The sequence below is a fragment of the Ustilaginoidea virens genome, chromosome 1 (assembly GCF_000687475.1).
Source record: "Ustilaginoidea virens chromosome 1, complete sequence".
In the NCBI taxonomy this organism is placed as follows: Eukaryota; Fungi; Ascomycota; class Sordariomycetes; order Hypocreales; family Clavicipitaceae; genus Ustilaginoidea; species Ustilaginoidea virens.
Genome location: NC_057316.1, coordinates 1,993,670 through 2,007,880, shown reverse-complemented (window position 1 = coordinate 2,007,880; position 14,211 = coordinate 1,993,670). Strand labels below are relative to the sequence as shown.

At 54.6% G+C, this 14,211-nt stretch overlaps 4 protein-coding genes across 4 annotated transcripts; 1 reads left to right on the top strand and 3 right to left on the bottom strand.

Annotated features, from left to right (window-relative positions):
* Positions 1 to 252: 252 nt before the first annotated feature.
* Positions 253 to 1,987, top strand: UV8b_00316 (uncharacterized protein; the record flags this gene model as incomplete). Its single annotated transcript, XM_043137814.1, has 6 exons — positions 253 to 283; positions 366 to 389; positions 462 to 1,187; positions 1,292 to 1,641; positions 1,713 to 1,886; positions 1,943 to 1,987. The coding sequence occupies 6 exons, from the start codon at positions 253 to 255 to the stop codon at positions 1,985 to 1,987; spliced, it is 1,350 nt and encodes a 449-aa protein (XP_042993748.1).
* A 2,882-nt stretch (positions 1,988 to 4,869) lies between these two features.
* On the bottom strand, positions 4,870 to 5,686 carry UV8b_00315 (uncharacterized protein; the record flags this gene model as incomplete). The annotated part of the gene is made up of 3 exons (XM_043137813.1): positions 4,870 to 4,914; positions 5,004 to 5,312; positions 5,528 to 5,686. The coding sequence occupies 3 exons, from the start codon at positions 5,684 to 5,686 to the stop codon at positions 4,870 to 4,872; spliced, it is 513 nt and encodes a 170-aa protein (XP_042993747.1).
* A 557-nt stretch (positions 5,687 to 6,243) lies between these two features.
* On the bottom strand, positions 6,244 to 6,780 carry UV8b_00314 (uncharacterized protein; the record flags this gene model as incomplete). The annotated part of the gene is made up of 3 exons (XM_043137812.1): positions 6,244 to 6,362; positions 6,541 to 6,587; positions 6,662 to 6,780. 3 exons carry the CDS (start codon positions 6,778 to 6,780, stop codon positions 6,244 to 6,246), a joined length of 285 nt encoding a protein of 94 aa, XP_042993746.1.
* A 1,116-nt stretch (positions 6,781 to 7,896) lies between these two features.
* Positions 7,897 to 9,537, bottom strand: UV8b_00313 (uncharacterized protein; the record flags this gene model as incomplete). The annotated part of the gene is made up of 2 exons (XM_043137811.1): positions 7,897 to 9,271; positions 9,341 to 9,537. 2 exons carry the CDS (start codon positions 9,535 to 9,537, stop codon positions 7,897 to 7,899), a joined length of 1,572 nt encoding a protein of 523 aa, XP_042993745.1.
* Positions 9,538 to 14,211: the final 4,674 nt, after the last annotated feature.

Here is a 14,211-nt window from a genome sequence, read left to right as displayed (position 1 = left end):
TTTTCAAAATCTGGGTAGGCTTGTGCATGGCCGCTTACTCTCCTCCTCGGCAAGCACACCGTTCTCGCGGCGCTGAGGCGATAAATCCCCGAGTTGCGCAACGGGAACCGAGGGCTTTCTCGTTGCTCACGATTCACGATTCACGATTCACGAGGCTCCAACTACGTCACTGCGGGGGAACTCTGGTCTCGGACCAAGGCTTCAACACCACCTAAAACGCCCAGCTAGTCCCGTCTCTCTGGGGCATTGATCATGTCTGCCCAGCAGCAGCAATTCTACCCTCGTCAGTCCGCATCAACTTTCTACAGTAAATCTTGCAGCTGAAGGATCTGGAACTTGTTGATGCTGACAAGACTTCTCTATAGCCCCTCCGGGATCGGGATCCGTAGGTGAGGAAAACATCATTCGAAGCATGAGCGTTGCTCGAATTCACGTCCCTTGACTCTCTAATGGAGGTGCAGAACAGCACCATGGCCACCAGCAATACTCGGCGCCTCCGCCTCAACAGCAGCATCAGAAACAATATCCTCCCCCGCCAACGTCTCCCCCGGCGAACCGCACGCAGTTTTATCCTCCTCCACCTCCTTCTTCACAGGGGCCTCTAGGGCAACCGATGCAATATCATCCTCCTCCTACGCAGCCCTCGTCTGGACAGCAGGTTCACTACCCGCCGCCACCCCAGCAGACGCCATCCCCTCAGTTGACTCAACATACAGCCGCTCAGCAGTTCCCGCCGCCGCCGCCGCCGCCGCCGCCGCCGCAAACTCCGCCTCATCAATCTCACCAACAGATCATGGCACAGCAGTACCCGGCCTCCCCTCCTCCGTCTTTGCCACCGGCTGCTCATCCTCAACAACAGCAGTCTCCCCTTGTCATGAGACCAGCTTCGATAAGCGAGCCCTCCAAACGGCCAGAGCAGCCGCATTTTGAACCGCCTCCCTCGTTCCCTGATGCTGAAGCGCCTTATTTGCCAGAGAAGGATGGGCAACAGGAACCACTGCCGAACACCAGCGACGCCGCAAATCTGGCTAGCGGAGCTCCCCCAGCTGGTACATTTGTCGGTGCAGGTGCAGTCGTTGACGACGTGGGAACCTTTAATGGAGGAAGCTACAGGATCAGCCACCGGGACTCCAACACCATACTGACAATCCAGCTGGCTATTGGTTGTCCCCTGCAAGCAAAGCCTGGTATGGGATCCCCCCCCCCGGGCTCGTGACCAAGAACCGTGTTTCCTTCTTTCTTTTCTTTTCCTTATTTCTTTTTTGCGCCATTTATTACTAACGCATGCTAGGCGCAATGATTGCCATGTCTTCGACGATGCAGTTGCGTGGAGAGGTCAAGTTTAGCGTCAAAAAGATGATTGCAGGTGCTGAAATGAGCAGCTCCAGGTATGTTGGGCCAGGAGAGCTTCTTCTTGCCCCTCCTATGCTGGGGGACATCACCAGCATTCGCATGACTGGTCAAGAAAGCTGGGTGGTTGGACACGACGCCTTCCTCGCGGCGACTCAAGGTGTCGTCAAGGAACACAAACGCCAGGGGTTGGGGAAGGCTTTCTTCAGCGGAGAGGGACTTTGGGTGTATCGAATGAGCGGCACGGGAATCATGTGGATCACCAGCTTTGGAGCCATCATTCGCAAAGACGTGAGTGCAACATGACCAGAGAGAGCGCCAAACGAGACCCAGTCAAGGGCGGTACTAACGCGGCGCTGCAGCTGGTGGATGGTGAGAAGTACATTGTCGATAACGGTCACTTGGTGGCGTGGAACACAAAGTATGTTCTTGAGCGCGTGGCTTCCGGCGGCATCATCTCCAACATAGCTTCTGCAGAGGGATTGGTGTGCAAATTTACAGGCCCTGGATCCGTCTTTATCCAGACTCGAAATCCTGCAAGTACTTTCCTGCCCGAAGACACGGATGTACTGAAGCTAATCCGCAAGAACAGAAGGCGTTTACCGCATACATGGGTGGTCAGGCAGTGCAAGGCTGAATTGAGGTTTGCGGACCGTTTGCGGACCGTTTACGTTTAGGTCTGCTGGGAAACGGATACTGACCAGGGTTGGCTTTCAAGTGTCGTCCAAAGTTGAAGAATCCCGCGTGCCTGCTGCGCAAGCAAAGAGTATGGCGTTGTCGTTGTCGCTGTCGTTGTTTCATGTTTGGTTTCGCGGTATGTTATGGTATGCCTCTGGTTTTGATGCCTCTGGTTTTCATCTCGCTGCGTTGTCTTGTCCCTCTCCAGACCCAGATCTCATAGCCCAAGTGTCATTCTCGGAATGTGAAACCCGTCGAGTTTGCGCGCCAGGCAGTTGTTGTTGTCCTGAGGGAATCAAAACGGGTCGCTGCGATTCATTCGCGCCTGCCTTGGGATTCCTGGGCGGAGAAATGGCATCATCCAGCACCACCTGCCGAAGCAAAGTTGGCAGACACAAACACAAACACAAATACAACCACACCCTACCTCCTACCTCCTACCTCCTACCTCCTACCTCCTACCTCCTACCTCCTACCTCCTACCTCCTATCCAACATAAGGTACCTGAGGTACCTAAAATACCCATCTACCTCTTTGGCGGTGCTTGTAGCCGATTGCAAACCAACGACTGGCCCAGAATTCCGGCTCCTCGCAGTTGACCTGTTGACCCCTTTGTCCTTGCCTCACTCCTGCCGAACAAATTGAGATCTGGCGGAACTCGCCGGCCAGGAAAGATTTCCCTTCTCCCCTCCAAGACGAGTTACATCCCATCCTTCAGCTCTTCTCCATCTCTCGCCACAGAAACACCACCTTCATTAACCACTGCAGCGGGTTCTCCATTCGTGCTGCTTGCCTTTGGTTTTCTCTTTCTTTTCTCCTCTTTTTCCTTTTTTTTTTTTTGGATTGTTGTATTTCTCAATCTCAACATTTGCAAAACCTGTGGATTCTCGTCCCAGAAGCGATCTCTCATCCCGAGCGAGCTGTGCCCTCTTCTAGCGTCATCATCTCACCGAGCTTTTGCTGCCGAGTCAGTTTGCACTCACTTTTGCGTCCAGGACGCTTGATAACCCACACAAAAACCACCATTTCGACTCGCTTAATCCACAGTACTCTCGCAGTTGCATTTCGCCGACCGGGTATTCCACCAAAGCATCATTCTCGTGGCAGCTGTCCCGGGACTGACGAGGTATACACCAGACGCGTAACTTTTGGCCTGGCTCGAGGCCGGCCACGTCACAGGACACTAGCTGGAAGGATTCATCCCTCCTTCGGGCGATTGTTTCCCTCTCCCTTTTCTCTCTCTTTTCTTTAAATCACCCGTCTTTGCCAAATACCCTCGTTTTTGCATTTCGCTTTCGTAGAACAGTTTCTTGGTCGCTTCGAAGCATTGATGAAACATATCAAAGGCAAGTCACCCCATACACTCATTATCCGGGGGTTTGCTCTAATGGCGACAGGAAAGATGGTTGGAATTCCTGGTTGTGCCAGTAGACGATCTGAAAGTTGTGCAGCTCGTCAGACGCAGACTTCAATGGGCATCCCCGTAATTTCCAAGCCAAATCAGTTCAGGACGCATGCGAAAAGAGGCCACTCGACCCATCAACACTCCAGCTCGACAATAAATGAGCCCCTCAGTGATCCGAATTGGCGGGCAAGGAGAACATGCGATGGTGTAGACGATTTGGCCGCTCAATTCTCGAATCTGAGTGTTGCCCAAGAAGCTCACCCTTCGGGCTCATCGCATGCCAGGTATTCCTCCTTCAAATCATGCTCCACTAAAAGACAAGCCAGCAGTTCCAGGGCTGGTCCAAACACTCTAGGACGTTGTGGACAATGGACGCAGATTCATTGTCATCCAGGACCCGAGAAGCCCCCAGGCCGACGCGCCGACATGACCCCTGGCGAACCAGGAAGAAGCACACACTCGTTTGAAGTTGTACGACATAGTACACTTGTCGAACGTGCAGATGGTTTCAGCCTCGATCTCTTTGATGTCACACCATGTTTGAGCCCTTGTCAATCGCCTCAGAGGAGAGGTCGTTGCGTCTTGACGTCTACATCTTCTGACCAGGATGCCAACGATGCAGTGCCTTGGAATATGGTTTTACGCGACCACGATGCAGCCCCGAAAGAAAGTCAGGGGGATCAACTCATTGCTGCTATCAAGGCGACAGAGGCGACCCCGCGCAAATCGAGCAGCAGCTCTGCCTTCAGCAGCTTTATTGATGTGCTGGCAAAGCCGGCGTTGCTGCCGGGGTCGCAGTTCTTTTCCTCGAAAACATGCAGTAGCGAAGACCGGTCACTCAGAGATGGCTCAAAAGATTCCGGGCTGTCGCTGTCATGTTCACGCCCCGAAAGCTGTGAGATTGAGGCATCAGCGATGTGTCTCGACGCGGATGAGCCGGGTCAAAGAAATATCATGTTTCAAAAATTGATTCAAAAACTAAGGCATCCCACCCCAGCGCCGCAGAGAAACATGCACAAAGGCAGTGACAGCGCTTGCGACGCAGATTCATCTTCTGCCGAGCATAGCCAAGGAGCTTTCGCGGAGCCGAGAGTCAAGGTTCAACTCAGGCGGCCCACCGAAGGCCAGGGAAGAAGAGTCAAGACGGCGTCAGATTTTGCGGTGGAATACTGGCCGTTTAGGTCTTCCCAATCTAGAGGAGACTGCTCTGCAGACACGACTGGTTCTGACGGCCCGGAAAAGTCCATTTCGCTCAACCCCAAGGCTCGCGAGTTCCTTTCATTGTCAACTGAGAGCCTGAACACGGTGGGGGATGTTCAAACTCTTCCCGAGGTACGCAGAGCGTCCAACAAAGCAGAGCCGGAGTTGGTGGGCGTGTCGCCAATCGACATGATGAAGCTTCTGCCCGCGCATGTCCATCAACAGGTCCAGCCAGTCTACCAGGGTTCACAACTGTCGCCCATGAATGGGATACCAATGCTCTACAACGATGCAGCAAGTCAGCTTTCTCAATTCCATCTCGGCGCTCTCGCTCTGATTCCTATAACATGTACGGCTGGGGGCTACAAACCAGGTCTTGGTCAGGCTGGGGGGTTGACTGCGCTTGGGCTGGCGGCGAACGAAGTAAAGGACACGGGAGATGCTGCTGCTGCTTCTGCTGCTGCTCCTTTTGCTCCTTTTGCTCCTTTTGCTCCTTTTGCTCCTTCTGCCCCCCATGCTCCTGTTCCTGCTCCTGTTTCTGCTCCTGGTCCTGGTCCTGCTCCTCCTCCTCCGCCTCCTCCTCCTCCTCCTCCTCCTCCTCCTCCTCCTCCTCCTCCTCCTCCTCCTCCTCCTCCTCCTCCTCCTGCTGCTGCTGCTGCTGCTGCTGCTTTTGCTGCTCCTACTTTTTCTGTTCCATATTTTGGACAAAAACCACTTCAGGGTGCAATTCAGAATCACAGCTTGAACAATATCCCCATCTCCATCCCCACCCCCTTCGTGTCTGCGCCCGGTGTAGTAGGCGTCGCAGAACCGTCAGCACCCAACGCTTCTATCACGCGTCCTCGACCAGTCCCAAAGCCAAAGAAACCGAGTCCAGAAGATCAGCAAGCATACGAAGCCTGGGTAGAATGGAGGAAAGCAAATGAGCCGGGCTACGCCATAGCCTGCAAGCTCCGACAGCAGCGACGTGCTCAGCGCAACAGCATGCAAAAAGCAAAGTCGGAGCTCAAAAGCAAGCCGCAGCAGGCATGATGGGATTGTTGCCGACGTCATCTTTGACGATGTCTGTATGAATTACTCTGACGAATAGGTATAACTTTATTGGCTGGCACAGGAAAAGGCCGGCGCCTCTTTTTCCTTTTCTTCTCTTTTCTTCTTTTTTTTTCTATTTTTTTTTCTTTCTTTTCTTTTTTTTCTTTTCTTCTTGTTATTCATTTTTATTTTTTGCCCTCTTGTTTGTGTTTGGTCTGACATATGTTTTTACTGGAGCAATTTCACGTTGGAGCATGTCTGGGTGACAAGGACAGCTTACTTGCTTATCCCTTTGATATCGTCTCCAAAACTGTCGACAACCCGGACTCTGGCCGAATCAAGACGTTGCTTTATCATTATCGATTCTGCTGCATTTTGCTGCACGAGGAGATGATGGAGGGTCTTTTCTTCTTCTTCTTCTTCCTTTCTTCTTTTTTTTTTCCCAAACTTGCTTTTACCCCATTACAGCAAGCTGGGCGGTTCCGTCTGCAACTGTGGGCTATGTATGTCGCTGGGTTGGGTGGATTAGAAAGACCAGTCTCCAAGGAGCAGGGAGCGTGATGTGGCTGACTGTTGGCTTATCTTATTATTGCGAATGCATGTCTTTGCGGGCTTGGAGCGGACTCCCACTCGAGGCGGGCGAGCTTCGTGTATCTGTTATGGCTGAGCATGGGCCAACTGGTCTGGTATGTAATGTCTGGTGTATAATTAGCTACCATGGGACGCTCTTACTATGGAGAAGTTGCGCCTTGGCGGCGACGAGGCAGGGCAGGGCGGCCTGGCGCGCGCGTGTGCGACGGTGTGCATGTGCATGTGCATGTGCATGTGTATGAGCGGGTGCGGGTGCGTGTGCGTGTGTGCACAAGTATGCATACCTAGGTAGTTGATGCATCGCATGCATCGTATGCACAGTATCTCGTGTCTTTTGGTTTTTTTTTTTTCAGCCCGCAGATCAACGCCCGTCTTGCCTTTGCCCCTGGCTCGAGGATGGCTTACTGTCGCACGAGAGGAGGCGACGCCAACGGCCCATTCCAGCGCCCCCGGATTCTGGAACACGTCGCTGCCTGCAAGCTGGGGGATTCCTGGGCCCTGTTTTGCTGCTGTGCATCCCCCATTCCCTCGTGGGGTTCAGTTGGTGATGGTGATGGTGGTGGTGGTGGTGGTGTGTCGTAGACATGGTGTTGGCGGTGGTAATGGTGGCAATGATGGTGGTGGATGCAGGGGTGGCGATTGGGGGGGGGGGGGGGGGGGGGGGGGCGGGGGCGGTCGGTTTCCTTGTCGGTCCCAGCATTTGTTTCCGCGCCGGCCACGTGTCTGCGCCGTGCTGTGCCGTGCTGTGCCGTGCTTGTTGCCATGCCATCTACTAAAATAAGACGTTGACCGCGGAGTTTTGCTGATGCTTACGCCGTTGCCGTGCTGGGAGGTCAGGTTCGCCCGTACGTACTGGGTACCTAGGCCGAAGTACCTCGCGAGCGCCGAGCCTTGCCGAGCCTTGCCGCGCCGCGCCGCGCCGCGCCGGGCTGGGGGATGGCCCGCTGGGGATAACGTCTGGGATGGTGCGAGGTGCAGGGTAGGTTGGATTCCCTTTTGGGGGGGAGGGGGGACGGAGGGCTCGGACTGCAATGGGGGAAAACCGGGGAGCAGGACGGCAAGATGGCAAGAGACCATGGCAGCAGGACGACAAGTTGGGGAAAAAAAAAAAAAAAGACTGCCGAGTCGACGGCAGGATAAACAAAGAGGCGTGGCGGCAAGTCATGACAAAGGCACGGCTGACTGCTGGTATGTACACACGTTACATACCCGTTGCCATGGACGTTTCCAGGCCAAGTACTGTACTCTATACAACTAAACCAGCCCAGGCTCCGGGGTCCGGGCTCTGCTCTTTTGCTTTTGCTTTTTCTTTGGCTTCCCTTTCTTTTTAGTTTTTTTTTTTTTTTGCCCCCAAGTCGACGTCTCGGACCTCCTTGATAGTTGCCACACCAAACAGGCGCGTCCTTCTTCTTTTTCCGATCCCAAAAAGTGTGCGCCGAAACCCACCGAAACCCCCGTCAAGCATCCGTACGTTAAAGCCGCGTTGCCACGTAGTATATTCGTTTCATCATGCCGATTCTAACACGGCAAGGGAAAAAAAAAAAGGGGAAGGGAGAGAGAACCGGGAAAAAAAAAAAAGAAAAAAAAAAGAAATGAAAAGGACCCCTTTTCATCATCACCATCCCCGTCAGCCTCGTCTGCTACCTTCTTCTCCCTCTCCTATCCTTGGTCATCGTCCCTCGGGTCTTCTTGTCGGCTGCCCCCCTGCTAATCTTCTTCTTGTTCCTGCGAGCACGCTCCCCGTTGGACTGCTTCCCCAGAAGCCATCCGTGCGCGGTGCGCTCTATAGCCCCGAGGGCTACAAAGTATCGCAGCTGCTCGGATGTAAAGTCGTACGGTCGAGCGTCCTCCTCCCGTCTCGCCACGCACTCCAGGTGCTTGCTTACGTGCTCCAAGCACTGGTCCCAGGAGTGCGGCTCGGAAAACGTGTGCCCGCAGCCTGAAATCAAGCACCTGCCTGCCGTGGGGCATCCCGTCGTCTCACCCACTTGTGCTTGGCCTTGCTTCAGTCGAAGCATCTCGTCGAAATCGCCCCGCTGCTGCTTGCCCTGCAAGCCAGAGTCTTCTGGCTTGTGCATGCGTATGTAGTGTTGGGTAAACAAGTCCTTTCGGTTAAACACCTTGTCGGTGCAATCCGGGCACACAAACGGCCGCGAAAGAAGATGCTGCGTCTTGATATGACGCTTCCATTCATTCTTCCCTCTGCACCTGGACGGGCATCCTGCAAACAGGAACAGGCACGGCAATGACTGACATTCCATGTTGTGCAAGTCGCGCTCTTGCTGGTTTGAAAACGACCTCTTGCAAGGTTTACAATCCAGGCCCCTCTTCGCCGACATCTGGCCGTTCCTGTGCTGCTGGTTCGGCTTGTTCCCCGTTGATAATGATGGCTGCGAATGGGCATCGTGGCTGACTCGAATGGCCGGGCAGCCTGCTTGTCCAAGCACAGCTTGAGGAAGAGGGGGGGGGCGAGGAGGGGGAGGAGGGCGCAGCTTCCGGTTACCGTAAACATGGTCGGTGTCTCCGTCGTCTGTCGCTCCGCACGTCATATCACTCAAGCTGTCCGAGGTGGACATGGCTTGACCGTGCTCGGAATCGAGCAAGAAATACGACATCGAAGCCGCTGTCAGCTGACTTTGCCCATCGACGAGAGATTCCGCACCTCTGTAGGGACTCGGTTGCTCCATGGCATTGCTGAGCTGGCTAGACAAGGCCGGCCATTGTGCCCGGCTTTCGGCCGACGCTGCTGCTGCCGCCGCCGCCGCCGCCGCCGCCGCCGCTGCTGCTGCTGCAAGGTGATGGCCGTGATGGCCGGTCTGATGATAAAAGCCATTGGCGTGCGTCCCGAAGCCAGGATTCGACGTATTCTGAGCCAAGCTGTTGTCGAATTCCCGGTCAGGCGACATGACCCAGTTGACGGGGATGTTCGATTCGGGCAGGCCTTGCGCCAAGTAGTCACTCGACATGGATGGACTGTGCGTGCTAGTGCTGGAATAACCCGGAGACAGATACGGGCTAATTGATGGTTTGGTGCTTTTTGCCGCATCTCTCGTGATACTGCCGTTTGCTTCGAATCCAACATACGTGGTGTTTTCGTAGGATACCGAGTGTGCAGGATGGCTGTCGGAACCAAGAGACGCGCGCAGAAGCGTACTGTTGTCAACATGCTCGCCATAAATCCCCAGCCCGTCGAGCATATGGCTGTCCATGGGTAGAGTTGTTGTCGCCGTGCCCCCTTGGTAGCTTGCTCCTATGGTTAATGTTGGAGTTGGGTATTTCATGTCGGGTGAAAACGAAGGGAATGCCATGTTTCGTTTGTTTGTTTTGCTTTGTTTCTGTCTTGTCTGCACCGTTTGCTGCCCGGCAAGTGCAGAAGTGGCTAGTTAGGCCGGCCTGCCAAAGAACAAGATGGCAATTTCCGGTGCCAGGAGAGTGGCTGTGGTGGTATCTCTGTCTGTCTTGAGAGATGAGATGAGGCTGACCTGACGGCGAAAGCAGAACGGAGAAAGCCTTTCCCTTAGAGGCGGGGGGACGCCGATGTATAACGTGACCACTTCTCCGACGCCAACCTTGAAACAGATGAATCTGGATCAATGTACTCCGTACAGCAGAGATTGTTCTGGCTGGAAGGCATATATATGTGCCATGTACAAGGAAATAAAACCTGAAATGAAAAGGGAGAAGCGGAGGAGCCTGCTGTAGCAACAATCAAACTTGCAAAAATACGAAGCACGCGAGGAGGAAACAGGGAGTGGATGATTGCAGGGGAACAGAATGCGGACAGGCCAAATGCGAGGCAAAGAGTAGGAAGAAAGAAAAAAGACGGAAGGAATATATCAAGAATGCAAAAAGTAGTGTTGGAGCTTCGAGGTGCGCCGCGCCCAGCGTCTGTCATACGCCAACGGCTGTCGCATGAGACCTCGACGTCGGTAGATGTACTTCTGTGCTGTAGGGGTCATGGTAAGACAAAGTATGAGTGCATATGTACTTATGTACTCCGTATATCCTTTTGGGGGCTGAGGACATGGGACCAAATGGACAGGACAGCAGCGTACGCAGTATGTAACGCAGCCCGTGGACGACTTTTGGAGTAAGAGAGTTTCCAGCAGAGCCGCCACGAGGTGAGCAGTCAGGATACGCCGCCGCCGCCGCCGCCCCTGAGGGAGGGGGGTAGTTGGATGATCAAGTTGCTGCCACCCTTTCACAGGTCGTGACCCCTGTTTCCCCCGTCTAGTCAAGTTGCTCCGTACCCGCGAATAGAATCACAGCCTGCGCTTTCTTTGCCACTAGAAAGCCCAGAATAAGTGCATCTAGGCAAGGGGCCGAGGGCCAGGTAGCCTTGTGCTGGTTGGCCGTTGAATGAAAACACACGAGGAAGCTGGACCTTTTCTGCTGTATCGATGGATGGATGGCAGTCGAGCGGTGGGTGATTGATTCTGACTGTCTCCCAGGAGCGCCAGCGCAAGGAACCGAATTGTGATTTTTTTATTCCTTTCGGAAAAGGGGCGGGGGGGGGGGGGGGGGGGGGGGGGGGGGATCGACGTCACACTATTGATGAGAGCTCATGCGAGGAAACTAAGGCGTCTTCTTTCTGTGCGCCAACTTCCTCTGAGCTAGGAAGGAGAAGAAGAAGAAAAGATGCTGGGTTGCAGGTCTTGTTAGCGAATAAGCAAGCCCTAGCGCTCCTATAAAGTCCAGTTCGGGAGTCACATTGAACGAGTAAACAGGTGTATCGATATCCATGCACAAGCCTGTCAGTCTCACAAAACATATGCTCCAGAGAGGACTTCTCGAAAGCGATTGGAAACCTAAATCCATGTCGTATTTTGTGACCCGTAAGCGACTGAGACCCGTCAACGCACAAATGTGCGTCAAGTTTGGCAGGCGATGCAGGGAATAGGAGTGCCACCGACCCAGCAACGGCCGCTCAGAGAACCGTTTGGAGATTCTTTTGCATTTTCTGACAGGCTGCTTGCTCGCCCGTAGGGATGAACTCGAGGGCTGGGCAAGATTACCGACTGAGCCACCGGTAGCACTCGATTCAGGCCAGGTGGTCAATTTCTCTTTTTTTTCCCCCTTTTTTTTCTTTTTTCTAAACGCCCCTCCCTCTTCTTCTTCTTTTTCTTTCTTTCCTTCATCTTTCTTTTCGGTGCAGCCTGCCCACCGGGCGAACGGAACGACTTGGCAAAGGCAGAAAATCAGTCAGCACAGCTCTGGAAGCTTTTTCGATGGCAGGATCAGGAACCCCGCATCGGGCGTTTATAGCCTACTCCTACTCTTTGCAATAACGAGAATAGTAGTGCTTAGATGAGAACGTTAATCACCTGCATCCTTGGACTGGTGGACTGGTGTTCCGGTAGCCAAGCTGGCACGGCCAGATGAAGAAGCTGAGGCTACCGGATGTAGAAGGGTGTGGCATCCATTGCCGTAACTCGATCACTGTGAGTGACTCTGGCTATTTGGCCTGGCTTTGCGCAACACTGCAGCTGTGATTAGCAAGGGCAAGTCTTGGGGGGGGGGGGGGGGGGGGTGCACAAGCCATGTGTGCATGTCCCTCGAGACGCGACGCAGCTCAGAATAGGTCCATCGGACTCACTCCTCCATCGGACTCCTCCATCGGACTCCATGCCATTCAAGCATGCAGTATTCCCTGGGCCGTATCGCTGATGATGACAATGACCGCACAACAGACTGCCGGGTCCTGCCAATTAGCAGCGCGTGGGCACCTCCATGGCCAGCGGAAGGGGGTCACAAACCCTGGTGGCCTGTACAGAGGGAGCAAGGAGAGGGGGTGGATAAGGTGGACGAGTCACGACTTGTATAAGCCGGCGCTTGGCGCCAATGCTGGACAAGCCAAAGTGGAAATTTGGAACTTGGTACGGAGTAAGGGGATCGGAATGCCAGAGTCGGGCTTGCTGGGGGTTCAGGTTGAAGGTTGGGCTGGAGGTGGGGAGGGTGGAGAATGGGATCTGCGTCGAGGCTGGATTAGTTCAATTCTGCTGCGTGCCTTCAAGCATGGTAGCAGCATGTTTCGGGGTACTCCGTACTTGACCTTGAGCAGGTGCCTGGGTACTTGAGTTTTCTGCGGCATCTCCACAGCGGCTGCGGGTAGTGGATACTAGATACCACTGGCCCACTAGATCTCTCGCCAAACATGGGGGGGGGGGGAAAGCGGACCCCAGGGAAAAAAAAAAAAAAAAAAAAAAAAAAAAAAAAAAAAACACCATTCGCAGTGGGCAGTAGGCAATGGGCATGCACACATCATACCATTCAACGTGCAGTGCAAACTTTCCGTCACGTACTCACATTTTTGCGACTCGTCTACCTACGATGACGCGGAGTCGTGGACCTGTCGATGCCAAGAGCAAGCGGTCAAAGAACCAGTTGATTCGAGGAGACAAGGGGCCTCCTGCCTGGCAGATCTCCCCGAAGCAAAGTTGAGACCCCCCTCCTCTTCCCCCCTCTACGCCCCGTCCGCCCAAAGCTTTGCAACCCCTGCTTCCAAGTTTCAGCAGGCTGAAGAAAGAGGTCGACGGGAGCAACTCCGTTGGCGCCGTTGAACAAGCGCCGCCGTGCGCATTATAACTGGCCTGTGCCCACTGTCAACCATGCCATGCCATGCATGCCCTCGATCCGAGCCTGGCTAGGTCCCCGGGCTTTGGCATCCTCGCGATGCTCACGAGGCACACGGTCGTCGAGTTTTATTGATGGTTGGCGACAGCCGGCAAGATCAGCCCGTGTTCGAAACGCCCGCTTGCCCGCCCACAATATGCTTGCTTGCTCTCTTTTGCGGCCTTTCGACTCGTTGATCCGTTGTTCGCAGCGGACTGTTCCGTACGGATAGCAGAGCGCATGGAAGGGCCCGGCCAATAACAGCCAAACGTGCTTGTTGGGCATGTCGCAAGCCCCAAGCGGCAAATCAACGACTCGCAACGCCCAGTCACTCTCCAAACAGAAACAGCCTGCGACTTCCGCGCCACAGCCTTGAGCTGCCCGAAGCACACTAATCCTTGAGCTGGAGTGGTGGTGGGTGTGGGATATCGACGTTTCAGGTACTTGCTCTCTGGACAGCCCCAGGTCCAGGATCCAGGTTTTGCTTGGTCCCGGGTCAGCTTGCTTGCGCAACCTTGGGCCCCGCTGCCACATGGCCGCTGGGGGATGCTTGGGGACGCTTGACCCAGATAAGCGGGTTATGTTGTGCTGGACTTGGACCGGGATGGACTCGAGCTCTAGCATTGCGCTCGCATTGCTCTCGCATTGCTCTGGCATTGCTCTAGGATCGACTCTAGCCTCGCTAGCCCCGTTAGCTCCCGTCAGCCAGACAAGAGTCCAAAATCCCAGACCCACTGAAAAACCAAGCAGCCCGGGAATCTGGTCGAGAATCGTGATTCGATTCATGCCGTTTGCTGTTTCAAAGACGGGGTCTCTATCCAGATGCGCCGTGTCACCACAGTACTCCGGAGTCCGCAGTACGCAGTACGCAGCACGCAGCACGCAGTACGCAGCGCACGGGGTACATGGCATGGGCGTTCATGGCCGGCCCAACCCTGGGTGCGGAGGGAGTCATCCGTAGTTTGTTACCTTGACTCCGTCACTCGACGACAAGTCCCCCAAGTCGGGTCGAGCCCGCGCGTCTGCCAAAGACATCGCATCGCACACTCTACTCCGTAGAGTCTACAACCCCCGTTTACCGCCCTCGTACTCGGTACTCCGCACTCCGCGTAGGATGAGGGAGGAAGAAGGATTAGGGGCAAGGAGAATGGGGACCAGGGACCAATTTCATACCTGATCGAGACAAGATGGCGGTGGTTGGTCAAGGCCAGGCCGAGGGACCGCGGATCGGCAGCCACGACGCCTGGGTTGTGATGGACTCGGCTGCGTCAGTCTGTCAGACACGGGCCATTGGGCTTTTGGGGGCTTCTTCAGCCACCTCGACACCGAAACGCCTCACGACG